This window comes from Ruditapes philippinarum, unplaced genomic scaffold (genome assembly GCF_026571515.1).
Source record: "Ruditapes philippinarum isolate M1 unplaced genomic scaffold, ASM2657151v2 ctg752_1_1_1_1, whole genome shotgun sequence".
NCBI lineage: Eukaryota > Metazoa > Mollusca > Bivalvia > Venerida > Veneridae > Ruditapes > Ruditapes philippinarum.
Genome location: NW_026865967.1, coordinates 148,414 through 162,598, shown reverse-complemented (window position 1 = coordinate 162,598; position 14,185 = coordinate 148,414). Strand labels below are relative to the sequence as shown.

General features: G+C 32.7%; 1 protein-coding gene across 2 annotated transcripts in view; it reads right to left on the bottom strand.

Moving 5' to 3' along the window:
* LOC132730887 (serine/threonine-protein kinase Sgk1-like) overlaps nt 1-14,185 on the bottom strand; it is an 83,401-nt gene that overhangs the window by 57,392 nt on the left and 11,824 nt on the right. For both annotated transcript variants that reach the window (XM_060716968.1, XM_060716969.1), the window contains one exon: nt 8,175-8,258. In XM_060716968.1, the coding sequence (XP_060572951.1) occupies nt 8,175-8,258 (84 nt within the window). The remainder of the gene's footprint in view (nt 1-8,174; nt 8,259-14,185) is intronic.

Below are 14,185 nucleotides of genomic sequence, written 5' to 3'. Positions count from 1 at the left end.
TGGATTTGAACTCCAGACTTCTCACTCACTAAGGGAGCGCGTTACCCCTGCACCACGGAGAAGTTATACAAACGATGTCTGAATAACATCAAGTCATTCTAAATTTAGAACTTCCATTGCATTTCGGGTTTGTAATCCTTATTAATTTCGAGGTATTTTGTTCAGGATAAACCTGTTGTTTAAAATTAAAGTAAATAATTTAGCGAAAATCTTCTCGCCCAAGCAGTCCGACATGTAGAATCTATATATTCCACTACTCGGTTTGTGTAGTATTCGGTAATCGACATCGCTAAAAATAGTATTTTCATTGATAAAATCATATTCATCCGCGTAATTTGTGATTGTGCATTTATTGACAATTCTATAAGCCAAAGCTATTTTTAATCTTTGAATGTGTTGTAATTTGTTGGATACTTGTAACAAAATAAAAATATTTCTTTATTTTAAATTGCTAGTTTAAAGCTGTTTTGAGAACTACTTGTTGTTAGGTTTTTCGTAAACTTCTGTGTCAGAGATTGAATGTCCGCTTTGTATTTACTTATTTTCAATCAGAAAATACAATAAAACAATATTAGAAATATTCGAACATTCGGGAATTATTTTGCTTGAATATAGATGTGCCTGTCTTTGACCATCTTTACGCATGTAATCTCCCCTGAATTTTTCGGCATTAGTGTTACATATAAAGGGAAGTAACCACTTCAAAAAAGTGGACTACTTTCGGCATTTATAATTAACAGCATTAGACTCTGAAATTTCGCTACCATTATTTGTTTGGTCTGATAAATCCTCTGCTGATTCTAAAATAAAGATCAAATTTGAAATATATTGTTTTGTTTTGTATGTCAAGATAAAATGATAAATATGATGAACTCTTGTCTTGTATCCTGTAAATTATTGTCTTAAAGGCACATTATGCCTCAGAAATCCATATTTAATTAATTTTTTTAAATTCATAAATAGCAAAATGTAAACTAAGTAGTATTTTGAGTTCCATATAAAATACTTATTCACTATAATTATACCAATTGCCAACAATACAAAAGGAGAAAGATAGTTTATCTATATGACAAATGAGTATTTTTTGGGAAACTGTAACAAGGTACCAAAAATAAAAAGTTTTTGACAAATAAAAATAAAAGCAATTCTGATGCATAATGGGCCTTAAAAGATTTCAACTTTAAAAGCTATAGTAATGCCTTAGCCCTAAACATTTAACTACAGGAGCAACCTTGAACCAGTTTAAATGTTTCTATTATTACTAAGGTTAATTATATTTTGAATTTAAAAAAAAACTCAAAAAATGTTAATAGCACTTATCTAAACTAAATAAGTAATATGATTTTTTAACAGAGCAAAATTTCACGAAGCATAATAATTAAGCAAAAAAAATAAACTTTTGACCTTTAAATGTTTCTGTGAAATTAACTGATCTTTGTAAATCTTGTTATGTCTTGCTGACAATCTTCTGATATATGGTCATGTTCTAATTTCCTGACAAACTTATAAGTATCATACATAGATTTTATTTGAACTTTTGTCATACATGCATACATACTTAAAACTATCATTTTATTTGTTAAATTCATTACAAAAGAATTACTTCAAGATTAAAAAGGAAAACAAGCAATTATCATAGTATTGCAAGCAATCCATAAGTCCCCTACCGGTAAGAACCCCAGCAACATTCTGATGGGCCATTGGCCATTCAATTTTACCAGTGAATGAATGAAATGAAAAAACTTAAATCTTTTGAGTTCTAAGTTTGTCTATATCACAGTAATGTGTTAAGTTTCTTTGCCTAGTAAGGAAATTATGTTTATACAACCTTGTCATATTATTATGATGTGGGATTTTAAAGTAAATCCTATAAGGAATGAAGAAGTTGGAGTAAAAAATACCAATTTCTCGAAAAAAATCTAAGTTCAAGGGGGACATAATTCTGGAAATAGTCTTGCTAGAGTATTTAACCTTCTCAAAAATGTTGAGTGATAATAAAAAACATATATATGAAGTTTGAAGTAGATACATTAGGAAATAAAAAAGTTATTTAAAAATAATAAAGAAGTTATTTAAAAAAGACAACATTTTTTTCAAGGGAGGTAATACTGATAATTTTTGTGCTAGAGTTGTAAACCTTGTCACATATGATGTGGTTGATGACCAGAAACTTATATTTAAAGTTTGAAGTAAACACCTTAAGAAATAAAGAACTTGTGGAGAAAAAGCTGGAAAAATTTAAATCAGAAATCTTGAAATTCAGGCTATTTGTTGCCATAGCAACCAGAATTTTCAACATAGGAAGAAAAGAAAAAGATGTGCATAATCTCCAGACTGCCATCTACCCATATTTTAAGTTTCATAAAAATATTTTCAGTACTTTTTGAGTTATCACTGGATCCAGTTTATGTGTTAAGTTTGCCATATTTTCAGACTATTTGTTGCCATAGCAACCAGAAGTTTCTACATAGGAACAAAAGAAAAAGATGTGCATAATCTCCATACTGCCATCTATCCATATATCAAGTTTCATAAAAATATTTTCAGTACTTTTTGCGTTATCGCGGGATCCAGTTTTGTGGACGGACGGACATTCTTACCAGAGCTACATTATGGGGTTTTCTTTTGTTATTTCTTTTGTTCTTTTTAACCCCACAATGCAGAAAATAACCCCACAAGAGAAACGGAATGAATTACATCAAAGACATCTATTGTTATGAGAACAATAGACCAAACCCCATAATGTAGCTCTGGTTTGTACGGACGGACGGACAGACTGACGGAGGGTAAACCTTAAGTCCCCTCCGGTTAAACTGGTAGGGGACTAATAACAATCATGTAGGCAAGCTTACAGTGAAAACTTGTGATGTGTTTCCAGTCTTAGAAATAGGGAAATCAAAAGAAAGATTCAGAAAGTCATGACAAATCAAGGGCTATAGCTGCCAATATTAATCATACTACTTACTGAAATTGGTTGAAATATTGTGCAAAAGTAATCATAGGACAGACAGAGGAAGAACACAAAAATTGACAAGAGCTATTTTCAACACAATTTTTTTGCAAAAGAAGCCCTACAACCTTAAATGGTATGTCTGCATTTACAATATGACAAAGTATACCGGTATTAAGGGATGAAAACTGACTGAAAAACTGTATGCATAAAAAGATTAACATCAAGCTAGATTTTCATATTTGGGTAAACATTCCATGATATTTTAGTTTCTTTTTAAACATTATGATCAGTACAGACTGATAAAGTCTTGATTTTATAAAACAGTTACTTCCCCTGAATTCAGTTTATCAGATATGGCATCATTGACTTATGTCTTGGAGGCTGTCAAATATTAAGAATGAATTTACACATTTCTGATAAAGATGGGCACCAATATGAATAAGCAATGATATACAGATGCGATAATAGCTATCTTACATAAATATTTTTGGAACTCTACTATAAAAAAACTTGATAGGAAACATCCTTTCATTGTTAATTAACACTAGCTATTTGATTTATTATTTGTTCAAACACCTACACCAATATGTGATATAGCAGATAACTTTGGCATCCAATCCATAAAATCTTGGCTGAAGTCCACAGAAACAGGGCAAACTTTTTTAGTCCAAAGGTGTCAGAATATCTAGGTAAGTGTCAAAATGTGGGTGATTGGTTGAGTTTTATGTCTCACTGACCCTGTAAATGTCAAAATGTGCCTTTCCACCTTGACTGATTGAGGGGGACCTCAGGTACCTCTCTCTACATTATTTTAGGCACAAGAAGCACAACGTTACTAGTCTTTCTTAACCTTTTCCCTGATATAGACGTGTTTTGACGGCTTCCCCCCCCCCCTTTTGAGGCCTCAAACAGTGAAAAAATGCCCTATTTAGGCCCCAATGAGAAATGCTGTTAAAAAAAGTGACCACTTTTTCGGCGCCGCCCCCATCTTAATGTTATATCAGGGGGTTGCCAGAAGGGGGATGTACCCCCTTCTGTTCGGGGGATTTGAAGAGGGGCGGTAGTCCCCCTCATCGCCAAGAAAATTTTGGACATGTGACAGGCTAAAAATGGACTCAGGTCGATCTTAGGGTAACTAGTAACCGACACTGAAAAGCCTTTTACTCAATCTCAATTCATTGAGAAGTTGCAGCACTTTGAAATCAGTTTTGATGGAAAAAAAAACAATGCAAAATAGTGATTTTTGACAATTTTGAGACGTCCCCGCGTTGCCATGGTAACAGGAAATTTACGATTGAGCATGCTGTTACAGAGGCTATGGTCTAGTCAACATTTGTGCCAAGTTTCATCTGTATTGAAGCATTTTCCATAGTTTCATAGCAGTTTGAACTTGTTACAGGAGGCTTTTCAATGAAAACGGCCATTTTTCACAATAATTATGCTCATGGGGTAAAAGGTTAAGAAGTATGGTGATGGATGGAGAATGCAGGACAGAAAGAAAGAACCAGTTCTGTGCAAAAATTATTTATCATTTTCTCCATTTTGCAATTTTTTGTAACATACACCCAAGTATGGTAAAGAAACTATAATAAGTAAAATCGTAGCAAACACAAATCTCAACCTATTGCCATTCAGGCAGGTGACTTGGCAACAACATTTGTAGTTTGTAAATATCAAACTCCCACCTTTAAGCTATAAGTTTTGTTTGAAAATACACATTATATTTCAAATGGCAAGGTCAACTTGCCATTAATAGTTAACATAACATGAAAAGGTTGCTTTTTAACAACTCAGCACAAAGAACAGAGCTCTGGCCTTAAGCAAAAATGCATTAACAATGTATATTTGCCAAAAGCATATTCTTATGTAGAGAGCTGTTAACAGATTATTCAAATTGCATATGTTGAAAAGTAAAGAAGCTATATCAATCACAATTTTTTTTTACATAAATATTTAATCTGTGTCTGTACTACATTTTACATTCATTAAAAATCATTTAATTTTATAAATTACTTGATGGTTGCAAAACGTTAATTTTAATTCTTAAAATAGCTTGTTAAACTTGAGTATAATTTTGCTATAAATAAAGATTTTGCTTTTAAAACATTGAAATGAATCATTTTATAATATCTCGGTTTGACAAATAAACACACAAAATGTTAAAATTAGTTTTAAGTGCTTCCAGTTACTGTAATTCTGTACATTTTCTAATTACCATGTTGTGTTTTTCTGCTGAAATTTCATTCCATTTATGATATAGGCCGCGCCATAACAAAACCAACATAATGCATTTGCGACCAGCCTGCACATCCGTGCAGTCAAATCAGGATTACTGCTGTTCGCTATCAGTTTCTCTACTTGTAATAGGGTTTGTAAGAGAGCAGCATGGAGCAAGATCAGATTGCGTGGATGCACAAGCTGGTCTGGATCCATGCTGGTCGCAAACACATTATGTTGGTTTTGTCATGGCGCGGCTCATTATTATATGCTTTTCAAACACATTCATATAATTATACAGTTCTGCAGCTATAAACTTATAATATGATAACTTCACAGTGATATTATCAAAAATGTAATTAATTTTGATGTTTCAATAATCTACAGAACAGCATGTAATAAAATACTTTACAATCCTTATGTCATTTTGAAAAGTCTCAAAGATACATTTGTCAGGTGTCATCTAGTTATGGGCTTCATTGCTGACAGAAACTTAAACTACAAAATGCTGTTCCTTAATCAGGATAGCAAAAGGAAGACAAGCATTTCTTAAATTAACTTTAAGACTGGGGGAATGCTCACAAAGTAATTAGAAAAGTGATATATTAATTATCTGACATTGAAATCAATATCTGCAGCCTTTCTATGTCTATAACTGCAGAAAATACAGCACCAATAAACACCAGAAATGATAACAAATTTAATATTAAAAGCTTTTCAAATCACGAGATTGTTCAAATATCGTTGTCAGCATATTCTAGTTTTGGCTATCAGTGATAAATAGCATAAAGTATAATTTAAACAACTTCTTCTCTTGAAAGTTTATAAAAATAGTCACTAAACTTGGTATATCTTTTCCAGGAAGGCTCGACTTTCTAACAGTACTGTGTAATCAAAAGAAAACTAAAAAGTTTATCTCATTTTTGGTATTTTTTATGGTCCTTTGGAATATAGGTTCAATAGTTTAAGAATAAACAGTAAATATTGCTTAAGCAAGTGCTATAGGGGCAAGCACTTTTTTCTGGATCTTTCCAGTGTTTACAGTTTTATGTAAATTTATCCAATTGCTACACTGAGATTCATACATAGTCAATGGTTGACCTGAACACATGATTATGTTTCTGATACTGTTTGTGAGCAGTTGACCTAGCAATGAATGGAAAAGGTGTGGCTAAATGTTCGGCTACAAAAAACTGGAAAGGTCCCTTAACCCTCATGAACAGACTCTGGTTTCCTTTTTTGCCTTTCATTTTATGTTTTCATTGATTCTAATTGTCTCCCCTTTCTAGATGAAAAAAATGTTGAAACATGCAATATTATAAGATCTTTTTATAAATGTAGAAAACAAATAAAGAATCTTTAAACTTTTTTCAACATTTACAAAAGATCTGATAATGCATATTTAAACTTCTTCTTAAACATTTTTATAATATTGAGTAGGTGCATTGACTTTCATAATAACTGACACAACTTTTTACAAATCAATGCCTTCTTTAATGAAAATACTTGATGAGTCAGAGACATAATTTAGATTTGCTTCCTCAGTAAGTGCAACAACCTTTCTTGGTTTAAATTTTTAGAAAGATGTCCTAGCACACGTCAAACAAAGCTCAAGAAATACAAGTCTTGGACAATTCTAGAACTTGAGTTATGAAATGGTCCCTGTAATTTGTATCAGTGACCATTTCTCATTGTTTCTCCAAAATACTCTGGAACATGTTTGAACATTCCAACAACATTTTCTTTAACCGATTGTTATGAATTTTCAATGTTCTTATTGACTTAAAATGGGTGATTAATGAATGTGTTTCTTCAGTATAATTCAATTTAAGAAACAATAAATATAAAACTATACACTGTATTTCAAATTCTTTAAAGTAGTGTTCAGAAAATCGGATAATAATTAGATTTTCAAGTTTTAACTTGTACAACATGTCCATTTAATATGTTAATCTCTAATAAAATATGTAACATTATTTTATTGGATATTTACAAAAGAAAAACAATATTGTTTTGTTTTTTTCTTTTTTGGTTAAGTCACATCAACACAAAAAAGACATATGGCTATTTTCCAGCATTTCTTGTTGAGGAAGACCTTTAATGTGCCCTCCACTGCATTTTTCAGGCAAATGTGTTAGCTGCATATAATTATATAAAAAATAATCAAACAAATGTATAATTTTTATTATTTTTGTTAAAAGTCTTAACAATATATAAATACCTATATTATTTCATCAACTTAACTGTATTTGTCAAACATCATTACTACTTTACAAGTTATAGCAACCATAATTTGCATATTCTGAGTTTTTTTCCCTATCATTATACAAGACCTAGTAGTGAAAAACTTGAATAATTTTCATATTATCTAAACATGAATATTAAGAGGTCCCAGATCTTTCTTTTTCTATGATAGCCCTATTTCAATACTTTCCCAGTAAATTGTCTTAAATCTTTCATAGTTATAGCTGAAATATCATGCTTTACCCCAGCACTCTACAAACTAAAATTTAATACTTTTAATGAACCTGATGGATTATACATAAAAAAGACCTTTATTCCTATTATCTCACAATTGGTGAAGCAGTTCTATACAAACTGCATCAACTTCATGTCATATGAACTGTTTAATATCAATGCTTTTGTTTAAATATAGGTTCAGAACCTGATGGTCAGTCAACCAGCTATCTAGTTAAAATTAGAATTGGACAATCAACCAGACTATTTCTATAGCTATTTACTATGCAGTAGTACTTAAAACCCTAGAACCATCATTCTTTGATCATTACAGAATGATTATTGGGACTACAAAATTTAATGCAATGTAAAGTTTCACTTGGTTTCCTAAATGGTTTGTTTATATTACAATATAATGTTCAAGATTTCTGGACCTGGTGTTTCATGTTTTGGACCTATGTGTTTGAGGTTTCAGGGGATCAAGGTTTCAATGTTCTACTGTATTACATGTAAATAAAAATATTTAAAAATGAAAAATTAAACTTACCTTTTCAAATAAAGTATGGAACTCATTGTATCGTCGGAAAATGAACCACGACTTTGCCCCACTGTTGACAACCACCTTGTAAACCTGCAGAGATAAACTACCTTTAAATAATTTCATTAAACGGCTCCGGTGTGGCGATCCACCATAAAACTTCAACAACTTCTCCTCGTGTTTTGTAATATGTTCAATACTTGTTGTCACAATAGTACGATTTTTTCTTAACATAGACTCAAACGCAAACATTTTATATCATTAATTATATCCAAATTATATCATAAGAGTGTAAAAATGCCTTATAAAATTGTTACGATCCAACATGAAAATAGCTATACATAAGCATTTATTCTGAAATCGTCCCAGCTCCATTTTTGCACCGAAATAATTTGTCAAACTTCTAAGCACTTATGTATCCTTTTTAACTTCTGTAGAACATCAATCTCTAAATACTTTTTTAAAATCCTCTTATCAGTTAAATATAATAAATCTCTGATACGATAAAAGGTTCTGTGTATAAATTCTATCTGTCACAGTGATAAATCTCTGATATAATGATATCTATAGATTCCAAACAATTTCCTAGTAAGTCATTTCATCTCATTTGTCCATTGCTAAATTTAATCAGTCACACTGAGAATTGTTGTATGACAGTAAGCCAATCACATAATGTAACCCAGTCCAATGCTTTATCATGCAGTCCTCTTAAAGTTACATAAATATTTTCCCAAAGAAGAGAATATATTCCTCTCAGATGAAATACTGCAGTTTGATACTGCATAAGATTGAATTTATTCAGTTAGATGAAATCCGGTACGATACATATTTGCCATCGTTTCAATTGACTTAACTGGGAAATCCTGTCTGTCGTGTATCACAATATCTGTATTAAAATCCCGAAACTCAAAGCTAAGCAGAATAATACAACATCTATATGCCCAGATTACATCAACAGGAAAAAATAAACACATAAAAGAGCATCTTTATTACAAAGTTTTGCAGTCAGCGGAACTATAAACAAATCAAAGACCATCTGCTGCTGTGTACTGTACTGTAAAATATAAGTCATGCAGGATACATCTTTTATATATATTTATTCTTGTTTAATGATCAACTTTTTTTCACAGCTAGGAAAAATGTACAGGCTATTCCTATGTCGTCACAGTGGGCAATTTGCCTGACTGTAGTGTCTCAGATATATTATATATTAGAAAGTAACATCCAACTTCTCTTTAAATAATGGTTATCTCAAGTATAAATACAAATGGCAAAAAAGCTTGTCATTACATTTTAAAACAAGATTAACATTTTCTGTTTATATACTTTATGCAATAAAACAACTTTTATCCACTATTTTGCAAACTTTAAGAACCCCTCTAGATGCAGTGCGAATTCTGAATAAAATCCATGTTAAAAGGAATTAGTTATACAATTACACCCCAATGCCTTTGTTCCTCAATTCTCAACTGTTAATGCATGCAAACAACAAACAATTGTTTTCATTTGCATAAAGCTTGGAAAAAAACAACCTCATTGCATATTCCAGAAAATGTCAAAGTACACTTTTGTTCACCAATATGATTTCTCTGGCAAATGCCATGTTTAGTGAATATTTTTTTCTTATTGTCGTTTTGGAGACAATTACACGACTGTAAAAACTTTGTAATAATTCTTATATTTTTTCTGTGATATTTTTTGGGGGATAATAAAAGTGGTAATTACTGTATTTCTAATTACTAGCACTTGGATTATCATAAAGTAGGTATACAAATGAAGGCCAGACTTCATCAATATCTTGGATTGTATCCCATTATAACAAACCAGCAGAATTTTCCCGGAGAAACCATCCAATCATGTAATCTATGATTACCATGTATTTCATGAAATTGGTTGATTTTTGGTGTGAAATGAGAGGAAAATTCCATTACTGTCAAACACTTAAGGCAAACACTTTTATAGGCTTTTACCAGAAAAAAACATGAAAATCTTTCATCCAAAGGTTTGCTAGGTTCTTGAAACTCCTTTTAGTCGTAACTAACAATGAAAAGAATGAAACTTTTAGTCCAACTTCTTTTCAACTTGGGTGTTCAATAAAAATTTAATCTTATAAGGAAACCAAAAGAAATATTAAGTATATTCACAGAAACAGTTGCCTTATCTATTGTCTGAAGAAAGCATTAAGAAGCTATATCATATTCACTCAACACCAACAATTCTACTTGTTGAGGTACATGTAGGTGCTGTTATTAGAAGGTATATTATGCACATTTGGCATCAACTATTGAGATAGGGGCTGTTATTAGAAAGTGTATAATATTCACTCGGTATCTACCTATTGAGATAGGGGTTGTTATTAGAAAGTGTATAATATTCACTCGGTATCTACCTATTGAGATAGGGGTTGTTATTAGAAAGTGTATAATATTCACTCGGTATCTACCTATTGAGATAGGGGTTGTTTTCAGAAAGTGTATAATATTCACTCGGTATCTACCTATTGAGATAGGGGTTTTATTAGAAAGTGTATAATATTCACTCGGTATCTGCCTATTGAGATAGGGGTTGTTATTAGAAAGTGTATAATATTCACTCGGTATCTACCTATTGAGATAGGGGTTGTTTTTCAGAAAGTGTATAATATTCACTCGGTATCTACCTATTGAGATAGGGGTTGTTATTAGAAAGTGTATAATATTCACTCGGTATCTACCTATTGAGATAGAGGTTGTTATTAGAAAGTGTATAATATTCACTCGGTATCTACCTATTGGGATAGGGGTTGTTTTCAGAAAGTGTATAATATTCACTCGGTATCTACCTATTGAGATAGGGGTTGTTATCAGAAAGTGTATAATATTCACTCGGTATCTACCTATTGAGATAGGGGTTGTTATTAGAAAGTATATAATATTCACTCGGTATCTACCTATTGGGATAGGGGTTGTTATTAGAAAGTGTATTATATTCACTCGGTATCTACCTATTGGGATAGGGGTTGTTATTAGAAAGTATATAATATTCACTCTGAATCTATAAATCATTCTACTTATTGAGGTAGGGGCTGTTATTTAATTCATTTGGTATCTATAAATAATTACTACTTATTATAGTAGGGGACTACTTATTGTAGTAGGGGCTGTTATTAGAAGGTATATAATATTCATTTGGCATCTATAAATCAATTCTGAATGTTTGTTCTCATGCACATATTTTGCCTAAGTCATATTTCTTGCAAGTAATGTATTTGATAGACAAAATTATGCACGGATGTTTGTTATTTGCTACTCTATGAAGAACTAGGTCTTTAAACCTTTTTAGACCTCCGCAAAGCAAGCAATATTATATCATGGTAAAACCCAGGAAGCAGTATTTTATGGTAAAAAACTAGTATAGAGATAATCATATTCTAGAAATATCAAATGCCCATTAAAGCTTAAAAAATATTTGCATCTTGTATCCTTTAAACTGTTGGAACCCACTGCATCATGGCAGGCTGAAATCTAAAGGTAATTTCTTTTAGAAACAGTAAAAAAATTCTGTGAACACACATGCTCGGGATATACGGTAAAAGACAAACTAAGAAAAGAAGAAAATACTTTTCTGTTGAAGTGTACATATATTATATCTAAGCTTGTCAAAATAGGTAGACAAAGTGCATTAAGGGGAGATAACTACCAAAACAGGCACCACAGTTATATAACTTGCTAGATTCTTGGCAATGTGAAAAGTTTAAAGCCATTGGTACATGTAGAAAAACATAAGTATTATATCAAACTTGCCAAAACAGGTAAGCCATGCCAAATTTTGAAAGTGTATTATAGGGAAATCACTTGGGAACAAGAGTAAGTATGTGCTATTGTAAGATATACAATGTTAAAATGTAAAAGGACTCAATGAAAACTAACAGAATACAACTGAACAAGTTATTGATAAAACAAGAATTTTATGCAAGTGTCACTGTGACCTTGACCTTTAACTAAATGACCTCATTCTCAATAGGGGTCATTAACTTGCAATGTCCCTACCAAGTTTCATGTTTGCTTATTCCTTCTCACATTTTTGACAATGACTTTACACTTTTTACTGGTCATGGGCAATGTATCTACCAAGTTTAACAAACCTAAGCTTGACCATTCTCAAGCTATTGAGTGGACAAGGGTATACCAACTAAGTGTCACTGTGATCAAATGACCTAATGAATCTTAAAAGGTCTTTAATGGGCCATTGGCAATGCCCCTAACAAGTTTTACCAATGATGCTTTTTTCTTCTCAAGGTTAAGGAGCAGATTGGGATTTTCTACTAAAAGACCTTGACCTTTGACCTAATGACCTCACAGTCAACAGGAGTCATCTACTTGCAATGGGAAATGTTTAAGGCTTATTTTATTCTTTCTCTATATCACGGTTCAGAACTGTTCACTATTTAGGGGAGAAGATGGCCGGATAGCTCAGTTGGTGGAGCCGCGGTACGGTATTCCCAGTGTTCCAGGTTCAAGTCCCGCTTAGGATGCACATTTTTCTCACAGGGACTCGAACCCGGGACCCTCTGAAAACTGTACCGCGGCTCAACAGACTGAGCTAACATGCCGCTTACACATCTTCTCCCCTAAATAGTGAACAGTTCTGAACCATGACATCAAGTTATTGAACAATCAAATATTTACAGTAGATGGTGAACATATTCTATCATGAACATAACAGGAAATAGAACTTACAAATTACATCACTAACTTCTACAATGAAATTCATCACAAACCCATTTTAATCAAATACAGATTTAGGAGAGCTGCCTTCTTTAAATATCATAAACATCCGTAAATTAATGTACAAGATCATAACTTCTTAAACATGGCAGAAGATCATGCATAAATATTGACAGTTTTATCTCCTTTTTCATTATCAATATTTACCCAGTAGTGCTATAAATCGAAGAAAAAAAACATATCTGTTTAAAGTAACAGAAACAGAGACTTTACAACCATTATTGAAGTTAAATATTGGCCTTTTGAATATTGCAGTGTTAGCTGGCCTTTAGAATATTTGCAGTGATAATTACTTTCCTATGCTGGCCTTTCCTATGCTGACAGTGTTAATTACTGTCCTATACTGGCCATTCCTTTACTGGCCCTTCCTATGATGTCCCTTTGAATATATGCGGTGATAATTACTTTCCCATGTTGGCCTTTTCTATGCTGCCAGTGTGAATGACTTTCCTTTGCTGGCCTTTCCTATGCTGCCAGTGTTAATTACTTTCCAATGCTGACAGTTCCTATGCTGGCCTTTCCTATGCTGGTAGTGTAAATTACTTTCCTATGCTGGCAGTGTAAATTACTTTCCAATGCTAGCCTTTCCTATGCTGGCAGTGTTAATTACTTTCCAATGCTGGCCTTTCCTATGCTGGTAGTGTAAATTACTTTCCTATGCTGGCCTTTCCTATGCTGCCAGTGTTAATTACCATCCTATGCTAGCCTTTCCTATGCTTGCAGTGTTAATTATCATCCTATGCTAGCCTTTCCTATGCTGGCAGTGTAAATTACTTTCCAATGCTAGCCTTTCCTATGCTGGCAGTGGTAATTACCTTCCTATGCTGGCCTTTCCTATGCTGCCAGTGTGAATGACTTTCCTATGCTGGCCTTTCCTATGCTGACAGTGTTAATTACAGTCCTATACTGGCCTTTCCTTTACTGGCCTTTCCTATGATGTCCTTTTGAATATATGCGGTGATAATTACTTTCCTATGCTGGCCTTTCCTATGCTGCAAGTGTGAATGACTTTCCTATGCTGGTCTTTCCTATGCTGCCAGTGTGAATGACTTTCCTATGCTGGTCTTTCCTATGCTGCCAGTGTGAATGACTTTCCTATGCTGGCCTTTCCTATGCTGGCCTTTCCTATGCTGCCAGTGTAAATTACTTTCCTATGCTGGTCTTTCCTATGCTGGTAGTGTAAATTACTTTCCTATGCTGGCAGTGTAAATTACTTTCCAATGCTAGCCTTTCCTATGCTGGCAGTGTTAATTA